The 20,496-nt window shown below is 35.8% G+C and overlaps 1 protein-coding gene across 3 annotated transcripts in view; it reads right to left on the reverse strand.

Annotated features, from left to right (window-relative positions):
- The window catches only part of RAD54B (RAD54 homolog B), a 103,355-nt gene that overhangs the window by 34,008 nt on the left and 48,851 nt on the right, over nucleotides 1–20,496 (reverse strand). For all 3 annotated transcript variants that reach the window (XM_019032956.3, XM_063709374.1, XM_063709375.1), the window contains 2 exons: nucleotides 5,089–5,283; nucleotides 1,418–1,699 (listed from right to left, as the gene is read on the reverse strand). In XM_019032956.3, the coding sequence (XP_018888501.3) occupies nucleotides 1,418–1,699; nucleotides 5,089–5,283 (477 nt within the window). The remainder of the gene's footprint in view (nucleotides 1–1,417; nucleotides 1,700–5,088; nucleotides 5,284–20,496) is intronic.

Genomic DNA, 20,496 nt, shown 5'->3' on the forward strand with positions numbered 1-20,496 from the left:
ACACATACATATATATAAAATTCACATGTACACATATATGTACATTTACATCACATACACACAACACATAAATGCCACAATAAAATGTTTCATTCACTCACTTAACAAGTATTTCCTGGAAAGAGTATATACTAGACACTCTAAATCTCTATGGTGGTTATTAGGACCCACGTTTTACACATGAGTAGGCAAAACATTAGGAAGGTTAGTGACTACCCCCAAGAGGTCAAAGAACCAGTTAGTTCAGTGGCAAAACCATGATTCTTACTCAGATCTCTGAATAAGCACAGTATTCTTTTCGGTTCCCCACAGCCCTGTATTGTGTAATAGTAAAAGTACAAAGAGAAAGGAGAATAAAGAGGAGGGGGATTGTTAAAAGAGCTGGTGGGACAGACAAAATATTTGGACAAAAAGAAAATTCAGCTGCATCAGCTTCCACTGCCTGTATTTCAACTAAGTCTTTGGGATAAGCTAATATAGAACTAAGAATTTTTAATTGTGGGGTTTTGTCCCAATAATGCCGTTGATTATTTGTATTTAGGTAAGTCGGTTCATCTTCCTGGGCCTCAGTTTTCTCCAATGCAAAGTGAAGAGACGAATCTAAATGATCTCAAAGGCCTCTTTACTTCAAAACTTACGTTTCCATAATACTTGCAATGGGGAAAAATAATCATTACTTTATATACTTGCTTTTGTGAGGAAAGAAGTCACCTCTGTGTCTCAACTTTCACAACTACTACACTATACTTTGATTCGGATTACTTGTCCTTCCCCTCACCAAATGAGAAGCTCTGTGATGACAGTTTTATCTTTAGGCCCAACCCATAAAAGGCAATCAAGAAATACCTGCTGAGTGAACAGTCAAAAGAACAATCAGATACAATCTAGGTTTCTTTTTTTTTAACGTGATTTTTAAAATTGCATTCATCAGTGTGAAAATTAACTGATTGAATGGAACTTTCACTAGTAAAATTTGGACTTTGCATGAAATCTTACCATTCAATATTTTTATACACTAATGCTTGTGATCAAGGCATACAGTCCTCAAATTAGAAGTATAATCATAGTCCAGATTAATACATTTACTAATTTCTCTCCTTACTAAAAAGTCAGATTTTATTCAAAATTATACACATGTATGTATAATGTATACACATACAATTTAGATATGTTTCCTTCAACACATGTACAGTATTTTTATTACTGTATTCTTGGAATTATTCATTTACATATGAAATAATTCCCAAACTATATTGTTATTTGACTTCAACATTATCTCTTATGTCAGATTATATATCTCAAGAATAATGTATACTTTCACCTAAAACTTTTAAAACAAAATTTAAACTTCAAATTCACACACAAAAAACATTTTGACAGTAAAAACAGAAAATTCAAATTATTTTTAAAATCTTACTTGGCGTATATGGGTCATGGCGTGGTTTGCAATTTTGGAAATCATTCTGTCTATTTTCCTTTGAACTTGGTTTACAAACACTTTTGAAAGGGTTAGAGAAACATTTCCTGGCAACCTGAGAAGAACGCGAGATAGCAGTATTTCCTCCTCCAAGCTGAAAACACCTGCCACTGCTGAAGTCATCTGGAGAGATTACACCCATGACTTCTATTTCTTTTCCACAAATCATCAGTGTTTGGCCCTCTTCAATCTTTTCAAGCTCTTTGAATTTATAACCAATGCCTTTAAGTTAAGAAAGAAAAAAATTAATTGACACTCTATGATACCACGGTCACCTTCCCATAACTGTACAAAAAAACTGCACTTTGAATGTAAATAGTCTTATATAATGCATTAGCCAAAATGGAAGCATAATTTAACATTTTGGTTAAAAAACATTAAAAATCAAAAGAAATAATACAGCTATCAAATTAGCCATGCTTTAGAGAAAGCAAGAATTTTTTTACTATTGAAAATATAGATTATTGTACTCTATAGTTTTGCCATCTCTTGCCTGGAAAAATTAAGCCAAGAAAATAGTTTGATAGGCTATATGTATCCTCCTTTCTTGTAAATAAACTACAGAAACATCATGGTACCTCTATTTTCACTTAGAAACAGCTAGAAATGTGAAGGAGAACTAGCAATAAAAGCAACTGCTACCACAACTAGTACTGACTGTTCCACATGAGATAGCAAAGTTAAAATACAGTTGTGGCAAGAGGTCATAGATATTCCATGTTCTAACTCTTTAATAAAACATGGAATATTTTGTAATATTAAGCTTGTTTGAATTATTATTAATTTGATGAACATTTATTAAGTGTTGCTGTGTAAAGGTGCTGATGAAATATAAGTATGGATAAGTCAGTCATGGGCTGCTTAAAATGAGTTCACTAACCACATAGATGGCATTTTAGACTTCCATGCTTGTCTATTAAATGCATTAAACTATTAAATGTGTAGTTATTGTGTCATTACCAAGCAAAGGAGCTGTGTATACCGGAAACTTTTAAGTCTCTAAAAATAATAATAAAAGACTGCAGCATTTTAGAAAATATGATGACCCTTTTCAAGTAGTTGAAAATTACTAAAATTTTCTCTACTGAAACTGGGCTAAAATTTATAATCTGTGCCAATCTGTATTTAATATATAGTCTTAAATTATTTACAGTGGAATACTTTTTAATTGTAATGCTCTGATATAGGAAGAAATTACTTAGCTCAATGTCAAAGACCCATCACTCCATCCCAATTCAGTATTGGTCTTCACTTATCCAAATTAATGAAGATTATAGTTTTATCTTCACATAAAATCCAATTACTGTTAATCTCAGTTTTACATGGAAATGGAAGACAAGAATAACCTTTTAACTTTGAGGTACCTTTAAAGTAGCTCTAATTCCAAGATCTCTCATTTCATTTAGATCCATAGATGATCTTGATCCAAAGATGACTCTTTCAAACATCTCAGTCGCTAGAAGCTTTTCTTTTACTCTTAAACTTTGTTTCACATACTGGTTTTTTTTTTCTAGGTATTATGCAATGATGCCAACTGAGCCTGATGCATTATCACAAGCTATTAGCAATTTTAGCATTCCAGCTTTCAGTTTTCTTAGCACCTCTATCTTTACATTAACAAATTTACATATTGTATATCCCAGTTATTTAAAAGAAAAACTGCTTATAGACAGTAACTTGCAAAATTAACTTCAGGTTAATACATTTATTAATGTTATAATTAAGCAACCAAGTCCTATGTTTGGATATTTTCATTTTGAAAACCCTAAAATATACCTATGTTCAGTCCCTCTCCCTACCATACAGGCCAAATAAATCAGAGCCTCAAAGAAAGGTCAGAGTCTGGGCATCGGCATTTCTTTTCTTTTTCTTTTTTTTTTAAGAGACAGGGTCTCTCCAGCCCAGGCTGGAGTGCAGTGGCAGGATCAAGGCTCACTGCAGCCTCGATCTCCTGGGTTCAAGCAATCTTCCTGCCTCAGTCTCCCAAGTAGTTAGAGTTACAGATGCATGCCACTACACCTGGTTAATTTATTTTTTTGTATAGACAAGGTCTTGCTAAGTTGCCTAGGCTGGTCTCGAACTTAGCCTCAAGCAATCCTTCCCCATCAGCCTCCCAAAGTGCTGAGATTACAGGCGTGAGCCACTACACCCTTAAAAGCACCTCAGGTGATTCTACTGGCATGGTCAGGGTAAAAACCCACTATTTTAAGCCTAATTTTCATTTTATGTTACTTGCAACTGAAAGATCATTTTATTATAAACTACTCATATGCAAAACCATGCATACTATACCTTAGGGGTAAAAGATATTCCAAAGTAATTGTGATAACTTTTCCTCTCTCACTGACTTTAGAATTTCACTAAAGAGGCAATAACAATGCATGAACAAATTCTCCAAAAATCTAGCCCCAATCGACCTTAACCAACATAGAATGTGTACTATATATTTTTCTTTTTACTTCCCCTAATCACTATACACAGTTGTTCCATATTTTTATAATAAATAAAACATTCTATTGTAGATAATTTAGTTTGCTTCAACTCTTAACACTGTCACGGCCTTTCATACACTACATTCCTGAAACACTGAACTAATTTGAATTCCTTCCTGCTTTTGTGCCTTTACATGTGCTATTCTCTCTTGCACATGGCCCTTACCTATAACCTCCAAAACTATTCATCCTTCAAATAGTACCTTAAACGGTAACTCCTATCAAGCTTACCCCTAGCTTCCTGGGCAGATTAAATGGTTCTTTTATGCTCCCACTGCTTCCTGGGCAGATTAAATGGTTCTTTTATGCTCCAACTGCATTTAGTAAAAATTCTCATTGAAACAACTGTATTATTGCTTCCTAATCATCAATTACTTTGCTTGGTTCCCACTAAATTATAAATTATAATCATCTTTGGTATTCCTAGCATACTGCCTGGCACATAATAGTTATTAAAAACTATAAACTATATTTTTAAGTAAATAAACATGTAGAACAGATTTTATAGTTATAGGTCACACTCAAAATTGAACTGAGACAATGCAAAGACACTGTAGTTGGTGTTAGCCATTCTTAATTTGTAGCCTAACTTGTATTACTACAAATTATGCTGGCAACATTTTGTAACAGAAACAATGGCAACCTCCAATTTCCATATGTTAATCTAGGTCAGGCCTAACCATTATCTCCTTGCTCTGTTTTTCAAAACATTATTGAGTAGTGCTGAAATTACATATCATTCAACTTGATATCAACATATTTTTCAATTTTAACCACTTAGCATTCTTAAAAAGAGAGAGAGAGAAAGTATACCAAGTCAAATTTAGTGTTTAAGCTCAGAAAAGTACCAAAATAACTATATATAGCTGGCTGGCCATTTTTGGAGAAAATGAAACCATAGGATAGGATTTGCTTCACTGAGCTAGCATAAACCATAAGATTGGCAGGCTCACTAACCATTATGAGATTATTTTATGTATTATACACAGTTGAGGCATGAACATCCATTAAAGAATACCTTATCATCTCTTTATAAAACCCAGTTACATTTCAATTATGTAACCAGAGATACATACTAATTTCAGGCCAAACTGTAAACATTAGGTAGTATCATAATACCTCTTCCAATGTCTTTGCCTTCCAAATTCTTTAATATAAATGACTTTCCTTTTACAATAAGAACAGCATCACCTTCCCACTTTTTATGTTTTTTCTTTGAAGGCTTACACCAAACAACACTGAAATATTTAACTAGGCTATCAGATTTCTCTTCTTGTTCCTTGGACACTGCTACTTCTTTAGGAGCCGAATGAACTACAATTAAAAAAAAAAACACATATTATTAAAAATGACCTTAATGTCTAAGTAGTAAGGTCATTCAAACAAAACCAAAAGGCACAACAAAATTAGATTATATTAAGAAATAGTATGAAAGAATATTTGATCATACTCATGTTAGCATTTTATAAACTAAGAAATCCAAATATCAGGTGTTAATATTACCACATGAGTATAATTACTACAAATGTCTTACTGTTCCAAAGTCAAATAAACTCAAATGAAGTAGAATAACATAATAATCACTGTAAACATTTTAAAACTCTAAAAATTAAGAAATTATTTCAACGTCTATAGCATGGAAAAATATCTAAAATCACATTTTGACAAAACTGATTTAATTAAGTAACATTACAAGCTGAGGAAAGGCAAAGATTACAGAGTTCTCTGAAAGTAAAACCTGAAATTTTTGTTTATTTAACTGATAAATGAAAATTATATATATGTAGGTGCACAACATTCTGTTTTGATATATGTATACACTGTGGGATGGCTAAATCAAACTAATTAATATTATCCATTACCTCACATACTTTTTGTGGTGAGAACATTTTTTAAAATGCTACTTTCTTAGCATTTTTCAAGTATACATTGTTATTAACTATAGTCACCATGTTATACAATAGATTTCTTGAATTTATTCCTCCTTAACTGAAATTTCGGATCCTTTGACCAACATCTCCCCAATGCCCCACCTCTATCCAACTCTAGGTAACCATCATTCTACTTTCTGTTTCTAAGAGTTTGACTTTTTTGAATTCCACATATAAGTGAGATCACACAATAATTGTCTTTCTGTGTCCAGCTTATTTCACTGAGCATAATGTCCTCCGGGTTTACCCATGTTGTCACAAGTGACAGGACTGCCTTCTTTTTTAAGGCTGAGTAGTGTTCTACTGTGTACCTATACCAAGAAGTTTTTAATCCATTCATCCACTGATAGACACTTAAGTTGACTTCACATCTTGGCTACTGTGAAAAATACTCCAAGGAACATGGGAATGCAGATATCTCTTCAACATGCCAATTTCATTTTTTTTTTTGGCTATATACCCAGAAGTGAAAGTGTTGGATCATATGATATGTTACTTTTTCAAATAAGAACAAGTATAAAACAGCAAAGTAGAAATGAGAATAAATATTATTAAAATTACGTTGTCTCCTGCTTCTTACACCTAACTTGCACACACTAGATTTTCAGTGGCTGGATAAAAGGTGGTTTAGCTGAAGACAGCAAAATCTCATTCCCGCCATTACTGAAGAGCTCTTCACTATGTCTTTTACGTCATATACACTTGAACCATGGAAACTATCAAAACAATAAAATTTTAAAAACAAAATGAAGTAATTTTTTTTCCTTTTTACTATTTTCCTACTTACTTAAATAGGAATAAGGCAATAAAAGCATACAAAGTATAAAGATCAGAAAGGAAGAAATAAAATCGGAGCATTTACAGATAATGTAACATTTACATAGAAATCCCCAGAGAATCTAAAAATAAAGAAGAATAAATTTAGCAGAGTCACAAGAAGTAAGGTTCATATGCAAAAATCAACTGTATTCTTATAGACTAGCAAGGAATAATCAAAAATAAAATTTTTTAAATTCCATTCACAGTAGCTCCAAAAAACACACATGTGAAATACTTGGGAAAATATCTAACAAAAGATAACCCAGATCTCTACACTAAAATTAAAAAGCTTTGTTGAAAAAAAATTAACGAAGCTTTTATAAATAAGCACAGCTCCTATTTCATGAATGGGAACATTCAACTTTGTTAAGATAGTAATTTTCCCCAAAACGATCAATATATTTAACACAATACCAATCAAAATCCCAGGACATTTTTAGTAAAATTGGCAAGTTGATTTAAAAATTCATATGGAAATAAAAGTAACGTAGACTAACCAAAGCAATTTTTGAAAAGAACAAAGTTGGATGTTTACAATAATGCTGCGATAATCAAGATAGTTTGGTACTGCCCTTCCTCTCCAAAAAAGACATATAGACATTCCAATGCATTGGAAGAGAAGCAAGAAATAGAACTATTCACACATATACGGCGAAATTATTTTCAACAAAGGTAGGGAAGCAAATTCAATGAGGAAAGGAAAGTCTTTTCAACAAACATTGCTAAACCAACTGGATACACATTTGGAAAAGATAAACATCAACCATTAAGTCACCCCATATACAAAATTCAACTCAAAATGAATGATAGACCTAAATGTAAAACCTAAAACAAAAAATCTCTAATAGAAAACACAGGATAAAATATTTCTAACCTCAGGATATACAAAGCTTTCTTAGAATACAAAAGCACGAAACATAAAAATCAAAAATTATTAATCAACTTTTATCAGAATTTAAAACTTTTGCTTTTTGAAAGATGCCATTAAAAAAACAAAAGGGAAGCCACTGGCTGGGGTAAAATATTCACAGCATATGAATAAGACAAAGGTCTTGTATCCGGAATAATTATTCTTTTTTTTTTTTCTTTTTTTTTTTGAGACAGAATTTTGCTCTGTAGCCCAGGCTGGAATGCAGTGGTGTGATCTCGGCTGACTGCAACCTCTGCCTCCTGGGTTCAAGCGATTCTCCTGCCTCAGCCTCCCACGTAGCTGAGATTACAGGCGCCCACCACCACGCTCAGCTGATTTTTGTATTTTTAGTAGAGACGGGGTTTCACCAGGTTGGCCAGGCTGGTCTTGAATTTGTGACCTCAAGTGATCCACCCACCTAGGCCTCCCAAAGTGCTAGGATTACAGGCGTGAGCCACTGCACCTGGCTTAAGAATTCTTATAGTTTAAAAATAAGACAACATTGATTTTGTATCCTGAGACTTTGCTGAAGTTGCTTGTCAGCTTAAGGAGATTTTGGACTGAGACAGTGGGGTTTTCTAGATATACAATCATGCCATCTGCAAACAGGGACAATTTGACTTCCTCTTTTCCTAATTGAATACCCTTTATTTCCTTCTCCTGCCTAATTGCCCTGGCCAGAACTTCCAACACTATGTTGAATAGGAGTGGTGAGAGACGGCATCCCTGTCTTGTGCCAGTTTTCAAAGGGAATGCTTCCAGTTTTTGCCCATTCGTGTGATATTGGCTGTGGGTTTGTCATAGATAGCTCTCATTATTTTGAGATACGTCCTATCAATACCTAATTTATTGAGAGTTTTTAGCATGAAGTGTTGTTGAATTTTGTCAAAGGCCTTTTCTGCATCTATTGAGATAATCATGTGGTTTTTGTCTTTGGTTCTGTTTATATGCTGGATTATATTTATTGATTTGCATATATTGAACCAGCCTTGCAGCAAAGTCTCAGGATACAAAATTAATGTACAAAAATCCCAAGCATTCTTATACACCAATAACAGACAAACAGAGAGCCAAATCATGAGTGAACTCCCATTCACAATTGCTTCAAAGAGAATAAAATACTTAGGAATCCAACTTACAAGGGACGTGAAGGACCTCTTCAAGGAGAACTACAAACCACTGCTCAAGGAAATAAAAGAGGATACAAACAAATGGAAGAACATTCCATGCTCATGGGTAGGAAGAATCAATATCGTGAAAATGGCCATACTGCCTAAGGTAATTTATAGATTCAATGCCATCCCCATCAAGCTACCAATGTCTTTCTTCACAGAATTGGAAAAAACTACTTTAAAGTTCATATGGAACCAAAAAAGAGCCCGCATCGCCAAGTCAATCCTAAGCCAAAAGAACAAAGCTGGAGGCATCACGCTACCTGACTTCAAACTATACTACAAGGCTACAGTAACCAAAACAGCATGGTACTGGTACCAAAACAGAGATATAGATCAATGGAACAGAACAGAGCCCTCAGAAATAACGCCGCATATCTACAACTATCTGATCTTTGACAAACCGGAGAAAAACAAGCAATGGGGAAAGGATTCCCTATTTAATAAATGGTGCTGGGAAAACTGGCTAGCCATATGTAGAAAGCTGAAACTGGATCCCTTCCTTACACCTTATACAAAAATTAATTCAAGATGGATTAAAGACTTAAATGTTAGACCTAAAACCATAAAAACCCTAGAAGAAAACCTAGGCATTACCATTCAGGACATAGGCGTGGGCAAGGACTTCATGTCTAAAACACCAAAAGCAATGCCAACAAAAGCCAAAATTGACAAATGGGATCTAATTAAACTAAAGAGCTTCTGCACAGCAAAAGAAACTACCATCAGAGTGAACAGGCAACCTACAAAATGGGAGAAAATTTTCGCAACCTACTCATCTGACAAAGGGCTAATATCCAGAATCTACAATGAACTCAAACAAATTTACAAGAAAAAAACAAACAACCCCATCAAAAAGTGGGCAAAGGATATGAACAGACACTTCTCAAAAGAAGACATTTATGCAGCCAAAAAACACATGAAAAAATGCTCACCATCACTGGCCATCAGAGAAATGCAAATCAAAACCACAGTGAGATACCATTTCACACCAGTTGGAATGGCAATCATTAAAAAGTCAGGAAACAACAGGTGCTGGAGAGGATGTGGAGAAATAGGAACACTTACACTGTTGGTGGGACTGTAAACTAGTTCAACCATTGTGGAAGTCAGTGTGGCGATTCCTCAGGGATCTAGAACTAGAAATACCATTTGACCCAGCCATCCCATTACTGGGTATATACCCAAAGGACTATAAATCATGCTGCTATAAAGACACATGCACACGTATGTTTATTGCGGCACTATTCACAATAGCAAAGACTTGGAACCAACCCAAATGTCCAACAATGATAGACTGGATTAAGAAAATGTGGCACATATATACCATGGAATACTATGCAGCCATAAAAAATGATGAGTTCATGTCCTTTGTAGGGACATGGATGAAATTGGAAATCATCATTCTCAGTAAACTATCACAAGGACAAAAAACCAAACACCGCATGTTCTCACTCATAGATGGGAATTGAACAACGAGAACACATGGACACAGGAAGGGGAACATCACACTCTGGGGACTGTTGTGCAGTGGGGCGAGGGGGGAGGGATAGCATTAGGAGATATACCTAATGCTAGATGACGAGTTAGTGGGTGCAGCACACCAGCATGGCACATGTATACATATGTAACTAACCTGCACATTGTGCACATGTACCCTAAAACTTAAAGTATAATAATAATAAAAAAAAGAAAAAAAAATAAGACAACAAACAAATCAATAGAAAACAGGCAAAAATCTTAGACAATTCAGAAAATGATATATACAAACAACCAATAAGCACATAAAAAGATATTTAACATCATTAGTCATCCAGAAAATACATATTAAAAACCTGAAATACCACTTCACAACCATTAGGATGGCTGGAATCGCAAAGTCAGATAATAAACAAATGTGATGGGTATGTGGAGAAATCAAAACCCTCATACCCTGCTGGTAGGAGTATAAAATGGTGCAGCACTTTGGAAAAACCAGCATGACAGTTGCTCAAACAATTAAACAAGAGTTACCAAATGACACAGCAATTACACTCCTAAGTATATGCCCAAAAGAATAATAACATATATCCACAAAAAAACTTGCATATGAATGTTTATAGCTAGGATTATTAATAATAGCCGACAGGTAGAAACAACCCAAATGTGCATTCAACTGACAATGGATAAACAAAATGTGGCATATGCATACAATGGAATATAATTCCATCATAGAAAAAGAACAAAGTACTAATACATGCTAAAACACGGATGAACCCTGAAAACATTTATGCTAAGTGAAAGAAGCCAGTCACAAAGGCCATATATTTTAGGATTCCATTCACATAAAATGTCTAGAACAGCAAAATCTTACAGAGACAGAAAACAGATTAATGGTTGCTTAGGCTGGAGGGTAAGGATGGGGTTAGGAAGCAGGGTGGTGGTAGCTAAAGGTAAAAAGTTTCTTTCTCAGGTATTGAAAATATTCTGCAACTGGCTGTTCTGATGGTTGCACATTAACTGTGACTATATTAAAAAACAATGAATTGTACACTTTACATGACTGAATCATATGGTATGTTAATTGTATCTCAATAAAGCTGTTTAAAACACACACACACAATGAAATAACACCACATCTTGATTATATTGACTAAAATTTTAAAAAAAAACTGACCACAGTAAGTGCTAATAAAGATATAGAGCAACTGAAAATATCATATCCTGCTGGAAGGAATGTCAAACAGTACAACTAGTTTGGAAAACGGTTTCGCAGACTCTTTAAAAGTTAAACATACACCTTCTATAACCAGCCATTACACTGCTAGGTATTCACCAAAAAAAAAAGAAGAAGAAGAAGAAGAAAGAAAAAGAAGACATATGTCTGGAAAAAAAAAACTTGTACATCTCCAAGCCAGGTAAATCAACCTGCCAAATGCCTGAAAATCTATCACTACTAGAATTCAGATAAATCGTATCTTCATTACTGGCATTCATGGATTTAGAAAGTGAGTCTTGGCTATCTTCAACCAGTAAATTATACTCAGAACCACCAAAGTTGTTTTCTGAGAAAACAAATGATTCATACCCAGCTTGAGTCAGCTCTGTCTGGCATGACCCAATGAACTCTGATCAGTTCCTGAAAGGATTCAGACTGCTAGAGCCCTCAGCAGGAACCAAGAAGACAAAGGACTTAAGTGCAGCTCCTTCAGTTTTCTGACCTTCCTTCCCTAATGAGAGTGTATGGATAACAGGTCATTTTTCAGATACTTTTTTGGGGGAAATGTGCTTCTAATGTCCCAGTAGATGTAGTGGATAGTTTTTTTACCCTTCTCTTTTCATATGTTATTGTGGATATATTTCTACATATTATTAGTCCCTTATTACTGGACTTTTTTTTTAAGCTCTATCATATTCAATCTGTGCATCTCTGGTTATTTGTGGAAGATAAAGTCCAAGAAATGAAATTACCAGTCCAATGAATTTAAAGATTTTCAGATTCTTGATTTAGACTGACAAATTTTTCTCCACGAAAGGTTGTATCAGTGATATTCCCACCAAGCAAGGGTGTCCACTTCATTACACCCATTACACCTACATTAGCACAAAACATCACCTTTATCCATTTTTAACTATTTTATTTTTTAAATTTTCATACAGTAAAATAAACTTTTTCTTTTGATGTACAGCTCTACAAATTTTAACACATGTATAGATTCACAGAACCACCATGACCACAATCAGGATATAGAATCGTTCCATCATCCCGAAAGACTCCCTCATGCTATTGCTTTATACTCACACCCTCCCCCTACCCAAAACCCCTGCAATTACTGACCTGTCTTCCATGAATATTGTTTTCTTTTTGAGAATGTCAAATAAATGGAATCATACAGTATACAACCGTTTCAAAAATGATTTCTCCCATTCAGCATAATGTCTTTGGGATTCATCCCAAATTGTTGCCTGTATCAAGAATTTGTTCCTTATTATTATATAGGATAGTGACAGACAGTTGAGTTTTCAGCTTAATTTTGATAGCTTTGACTATCATAAAGCTTCTATGAACTTTTTCTGTGAATTCATCTTTATCAATTTAATTGGCAGAAATGGTATCTCCTTAATGCTGCAATTTGAATTTGATTAGTGATAGGATATTTTTTAATGTATCTTCATTTCCTCTTTGCTAGACTCTCCTAATTTCACACTACACTTAAAGAAGGTACCTGAGAAAAAAAGAAAAGATTCTCATGTCTTTAAAGTTTTAATCTGACCAGAAAACCCTCAACATTCAGCCGACATATTGCCAATATGTAGAATCTAATCCCTGAATTTTACTTAAAATATTTAAGTAAAAAATAGGCATAAAAGAATTTCAATTAGTAAGAACTGTTAAAATTAAAGCAAAAAGGTTGGGAGTGGTGGCTCACGCCTGTAATCCCAGCACTTTCGGAGGCCAAGGCGGGTGGATCACGAGGTCAGCAGTTCGAGACCAGCCTGACCAACATGGCGAAACCCTGTCTCTACTAAAAATGCAAACATTAGCCAGGCGTGGTGGCAGGCGCCTGCAATCCCAGCTACTCGGGAGGTTGAAGCAGGAGAATTGCTTGAAACCAGAAGGCAGAGGTTGCAGTGAGCCGAGATCATGCCACTGCACTCTAGCCTGGGCAACAAGAGCGAAACTCCATCTCAAATAAATAAATAAATAAATAAAAATAAAATTAAAGCAAAAAATAAATCTACTGAATTTTAATATGTAAAATGCTATAAAATACATGGAACACAAGTGTTGACTGTGCTGGAAGAATTAAGAATCCATTTAATATTTTCTTTAATAGGAGGTACTAAGTTATGGGGCTGTTACAATATTTTAAATAAACCCAGGTCATTTAAAAACTCCTCCCTCTTCTCTCACAGCCTGGCCCCCACCAAAAAAAAAAGAAAAAGCAACATGAACAATTTAACAGAGTAAAATAAAAGAGGTTGAAATAAGCCCACTCACACTTACTAGAAATCATTAAACACTTTACTATACAGTCATGTACCACACAACAAGGTTTTGATCAACCACAGACCACATATATGATGGTGGTCCCGTAACATCTTAATACCATATTTTTACTGTATATCTTCTATTTTTAGATATGTTTAGATACACAAATACCACTGTGTTACAACTGTCTACAGTATTCAGCACAGCACATGCAGTACAGGTTTACAGTCTAGGAACCATAGGCTATACCACACAGCCTAGGTGTGTAGCAGGCTATACCATCTAGGTTTGAGGAAGTACATTCCACGATGTTCACACATCAACGAAATCACCTAGCAATGCATTTCTCAGAACATATTCCTGTCATTAAGCAACATGATTGTACTCTAAATCAATATATCGACATGCTGTAGTAAAAGGGCCAAAGAAAACTTGATTTTTTTTTTTTTTTTTTAAGACAGAGTCTCACTCTGTCACCCAGGTTGGAGTGCAGTGGTGTGATCTTGGTTCACAGAAACCTCCACCTCCCGGGCTCAAGCGATCCTCCCACCTCAGCATCCTGAGTAGCTGGGACTACAGGCATGCACCACCAAGCCCGGCTAATTTTTTTTTTCGTATTTTCAGTAGACGGGGTTTCACCATTTTGCCCAGGCTGGTGTCGAACTCATGAGCTTAAGCGACTGGTCTACGTCAGCCTCCCAAAGAGCTCTTAACAAGGTCACTCTTTGACTTCCTACTTAATAAACTCCTTTCTCCACAGTAAATTATGGGGAAAAAACATAGCATGGAAAAATAAAGTCAAGATTATTATGTAATATGTTATATTTCAGGGAGAAACATGTATTGCAGGAAGAAACACATACATAAAAAGAGAAGTTTTTGGCCGTGCGCGGTGGCTCAGGCCTGTAATCCCAGCACTTTGGGAGGCTAAGGTGGGCGGATCACCTGAGGTCAGGAGTTCGAGACAAGCTTGGCCAACATGGTGAAACCCCGTCTCTACTAAAAATACAGAAATTAGCCAGACGTGGTGGTGGGCGTCTGTAATCCCAGCTACTCAGGAGGCTGAGGCAGAAGAATCACCTGAACCCTGGAGGTGGAGGTTGCAGTGAGCCGAGATCACACCGCTGCACTCCAGCCTGGGCAATCAAGCGAGACTCAGTCTCAAAAAAAAAAAAAAAAAGAGAGATGTTTTCCTACCATAAGAAGCTGTCTACCCCATTGTTTCCACTTCAAGTATCCAAACACTCCCACCCCCACACTGCCTCTGCTTCTTCAAATTCCCAATCACTCCTTAACTGCTCCAATATAGCTTCCAGTAGTCATTCCCCCCTAAACTGCCCTGTTAAAGGTTACTAGGAACTCTTTGTCTACAAACCCACAGGTTGTGTTTTTAGTCCTAATCAAAGTTCTCAAAAGCATTAGACAATGTTGACTACTTCCTTCTAGAAATACTGAACTATACTTTTGTAGCTTCTGTAACATCCTTCAAATTTTCCTCTTACCTCTTTGCTTGCTTCTTCTTAGACATCTTTGCCAGTTCATACTTCGTCTACCTTTTATCTATTGGAGTTCTTCAGAACTGACTTCTAGGCCCTGTTCTCTCACTGCGCACCACTTCTCTTTAAGTAGCCCGTCCACTTGAGCGGCTTCAGTGCCGCCCAGCTACTAACAACCTTTTTTTCTCTAGCCCAGATTACAACTCTTGATCTGCATATCCAATTGCCTCCCAGACATGTCCACATATCTCATAAATATCTCAAACCGATCATGTCCATGTATCTTTTCTCCAAAAATTGTTCCTCCTTTGGTTTCCCCATGTCTCGTCCTTATACAAGCCAGAAAACTGGAAATCATCCTTGACACTCTACTTTTTCAGTCCCACAGACAATCAACCACAAAATCCAGACAATTCTGCCCCCTACCAGGTTTTCAAAGCTATGTATTGTATCCTTCTCCATTGCCTCCACTTTTTTCAACTCATCTCTGATCTGAATTTTGGTATTACTGCAGGGGCTTCCCAACAAGTCTACTGACAGCGTCTTTTGCCACCTCTATTCTCTAAAACCGTTTTCCACATTTATTATAGTTATCTATTTTTAAATGTAAATCTGATAATGTATCCCTCTTGCTTAAAATCCATGAGTCCTAGTAATCTTGAAGGAAGTATGCTATTTCCAGCTATAGACTTTTACCTGTCTTCTTCTAATGCCCTTATCTAAATTAACTTCTACTCTCTGTACAACTTAAATTTCCAATTGCCAAATTAGATCTAGTTACCCTATTACCTCAACATTATCTCAATAATTAGTTATGTAACGAATTATTTAATGTCAGCCTTCCCCAGTAATTTATAAAGTCCTGAGAGTATGTTTTGATCTGTTCATCACCATACTCACAGAACAAGATACTTTTCAAAAACTGCTATTTTGACTCTAGGTACATTTTGACTACATGTTTATAAAAACATTTAATTAAAATACAATTATCAGCCGGGCGCAGTGGTTCACACCTGCAATCCCAGCACTTTGGGAGGCTGAGGCAGGCGGATTACCTGAGGTCAGGAGTTTGAGACCAGCCTGGCCAACATGGCGAAACTCCATCTCTACTAAAAATACAAAAATTAGCCAGGCGTGGTAGTACACGCCTGTAGTGCCAGCTACTTGGGTAGCTAAGACAGGAGAATCGCTTGAATCCGGGAGGCGGAGGTTGCAGTGAGCCGAGAACATTCCACTGGCACTCCAGCCTGGACGATAGAGCGAGACTTCGTCTCAAAAAAAAAAAAAAAAAAAATATATATATATATATATATATATATATGTATGTATATATACATATAATTATCAGTGTTACAGCTCTTTCAGAATTTTCCAGTTTTTGCCAATTCTAAATCCAGTTTCAGAATTTTCTAGAAAGCCCCCTCACCACAAAAAATTATATATATATATAATTGTTAGGGGTGGTTATTCTGGGACATAGCAAATTAGTCAATATTTTCATAATACAAGTAGTCTAGATATAGGAGGCTATGTTCCACTATCCTATGTTGCCAATGATTTTGTTTTTACCTTTTGGAGTTATTCACCCTCTTCATTCCCTGCTGTATGGCCTACATAATTTTAAAAATGGGACTAACTGGGAAAGAGAATATGTATAAATATACATATATATGTATTTATCTTAAAATTCATTTTCATTAAGAGTTGCTTTAGAATATAACTCTGTCCTCATTTCCATTATTACCCAATTTTTATTTTCATTGACAAAGACTTGTTACCGGGCGGGCACGGTGGCTCACGCCTGTAATCCCAACACTTTGGGAGGCCGAGGCAGGCTAATCACAAGGTCAGGAGATCAAGACCATCCTGGCTAACATGGTGAAACCCCATCTCTACTAAAAATACAAAAAATTAGCTGGGCATGGTGACAGGCGCCTGTAGTCCCAGCTACTCAGGAAGCTGAGGCAGAAGAATTGCTTGAACCCAGAAGGCGGAGTTGCAGTGAGCCAAGATCACGCCACTGCACTCCAGACCAGGCAACAGAGCCAGACTCCATCTCAAAAACAAACAAAAAAAAACTTGTTATCATCGGATCATTTTCCAAGTAAATTTTGTAGCAAAGATTCAGTCACTTGTTTATGTACCATATTATTTCATTGATCGGTGAAAGCTTTTATGAACATGTTCTTTTATAACCATAATTTCTACCAAATGAAGTTTTACTGAGTCAAATTTTGCACAGCTAAATATTATCAGGATCGTATTAATCCAACAAATTTTAGTCAAGAAAACTTAACCAGTTTTTAGATAAATTTGTAGCTGTCATGGGTTATTTTTGTTGTTTTACCAAGCCCGATCTTCCCAGATAAAGTTTTGAGGTTTTTAGCATTAACAAAAGACAGAATGCTTCAATTAGTTTTTGAACTCTTTTCACACAAATTTTGCTGTGTGCAATTTTAGTCAATTTTAGTTAGTTTTCTTTTTGTATTATTTCTACCAGTAGCAGTCACTGTGCATTGAATTAAAAACTGACAAAATCTTTCTGCATAGTTAAAATGTCTCTCTCTGTTTTTATTAGGTTATCCAAGAGAAAAACATACTTCCCCTTTTACCCTAAAGAATGGGTAAAAAGAATGTCTTCATCAAAAGACTGGGAAAAACATCCTGGAGTAAAATACCATATTGTATTCCCAGGGTCTAAGAGAATGGATGTTATGTCCAAGACCCTCCCTGCCACCATCCCACCAGCTCCCAGAAAAAACAATGAACAAGATAACTAAATTCTGATAATTCAGAAATTACTTATAAGTAACTTTGAAATACCATAAGATTCTCGGATATACACTTTTCTTTTGCAGAACAGCAGAAGGGCATGAACTATGGAGACAGACTGGCTGGGTTAGAGTCTTAAGTCTGCCTCTTACTAGCTCTATGACCCTAGACAAGTTACTTAACACCTTTGTGCCAGTTTATAAATCTATAAAATGAATATAATACTAATACTTACCTCGCAAACCTACTGTGAGCAAGGATTAGTGAATATATGTAAAACACAACAGTATTTGCCACATAGTAAGTGCTCCCTTAATGTTTACACCATCAACATTTGCCCTTGTCCCTTTCTCAATTACTCCCATTTTTAAAATTATGTAGGCTATACAGCAGGGAATAGAGAGGGTGAATAATTCCAAAAGGTAAAAACAAGATCGTTGGGAACATGGAATAGTGGAACATAACCTCCTATATCTAGACTACTTGTATTACAGAAAATATTGACTAATTTGCTATATCCCAGAATAACCACCCCTAACAATCCCAGTCTATAATTTCTTAACTGTAAACTGGGTTCTGATCTATTTTCCCCTTGACCCTGTAATGTGCTTGCCAAATCAATACCAAAAAGTGGTCAGCATAAACAAGAGACTTGAAGGTCTATCTGCAAGACTCATAAGGCGGCTGGCACAGTGGCTCACACCTGTAATCCCAGCACTTTGGGGGGCCAAGGTGAGAGAATCACTCAAGCCCAGGAGTTCAAGACCAGACTGGACAATACCGCAAAACTCTGTCTCTATAAAAAATACAAACATTAGCTGGGCATGGTGGTGCACACCTGTGGTTCCAGCTACTCAGGAAGTTGAGGCAGGTAGGTTGCTTGAGCCCAGGAGGTTGAGGCTCCAGTGAGCTATGACTGTGCCACTGTACTCCAGCCTGGGTGACAGAGCGAGACCCCATCTCAAAAAAAAAAAAAAAAAAATTCATAAGGGCATGTTTTGATAAAGGGAAATAATGTCATTTAATATTAATAGTGGGCATTATCGTCTTAGTGAATGATTCCTAAGCATAGCCACTCTGGAGTTGAATGACTTAATTGTACAACCCATAAACCTAAGCCTTTAATATTCTTTTTTTTTTTTTTTTAAACGAGGTCTTCAGGTTGGTCTCAAACTCCTGGACTCAAGCAATCCTCCTGCCTCAGCCTCACAAAGTGCTAGGATTACAGGCATGAGCCACCGCACCCAGCCTAATATTCTTTTGTTTAACAATTCTAAATACACACATTGTTTTCAATGGCATAAATGAAAATTTAAAATGTCTCATATAATCAAATTCAATAAAGAATGTAAATACTCTTGCAGATCATGTTTTGAGTTTTAAAATTACCAAAACCTACCAATGTTTAATATGCATTAACATATAACTGCAATATAAATTTAAGATTGAAACAGTTTTTATTACACTAAAAAACATACAAACATTAATATACAAATCCCTTCAAACTGATAATCACTCAGTTTTCTTTATCTAAGAGATTGAATGTGAACTAAATATAAGTATCAATAAGTATAAAATAAACCTAGAAGATATTTCTTTGCATTAAAGATCATTTTCAGAATTATGTTTTATAAGCATAGCAGAGACTACACATTTCATATTTCTTCAATACCTCATGTCAGAGCATATATGCTATTAGTACTAAAATGAAAAAAAAAAACCAATAAACTACAATATTCCCAGATATCTAAATTACCTGCCCAGCATTTTGAACGCACTTAAATATTACAAAAATTATTCATCAATTTCACTTCTGGCATTCCAGTCACTGAACATGCAAAGGGCGTTTTGTTTCATTTTTGAGACAGGGTCTTGCTCTGTTGCCCAAGCTGGAGTACAGTGGCGTCATCAGGGCTCACTGCAACCTCTGCCTCCCAGATTCAAGCAATTTTCCTGCCTCAGCCTCCTGAGTAGCTGGGATTACAGGCGCCTGCCACCACGCCCAGCTGATTTTTGTATTTTTAGTAGAGATGGGGTTTCACCATGGTGGCCAGGCTGGTTTCGAACTCCTGGCCTCAAGCGATCCACCCGCCTCAGCCTCCCAAAGTGCTGGGATGACAGGTGTGAGCCACTATGCCCAGCCTTTTGCAAAAATTTAAAAAAAAAACAAACTCATACCCTGTTGATGGAAGTGTAAAATGATATAATCACTTTAGAAAATGTCTGGCAATTTCTTAAAGGTTAAGTCTGTATGGTTCCCTAACTAGTATTATGTCCATGAAAAACTTGCACAAGAATATTCATAGAATCTTTATACATAATAGCCGAAGTATGGAAATTGCCAAGAAGTCCATCAAAAGATAATGGATAAACAAAGTGTGGTATATTTATGCAGTGGAATACTGCTCAGCAACAGAAAGCAATGAGCTACTAATAGGATGGATAAACATGGATA

Source organism: Gorilla gorilla, chromosome 7, assembly GCF_029281585.2.
Source record: "Gorilla gorilla gorilla isolate KB3781 chromosome 7, NHGRI_mGorGor1-v2.1_pri, whole genome shotgun sequence".
Taxonomy (NCBI): Eukaryota; Metazoa; Chordata; class Mammalia; order Primates; family Hominidae; genus Gorilla; species Gorilla gorilla.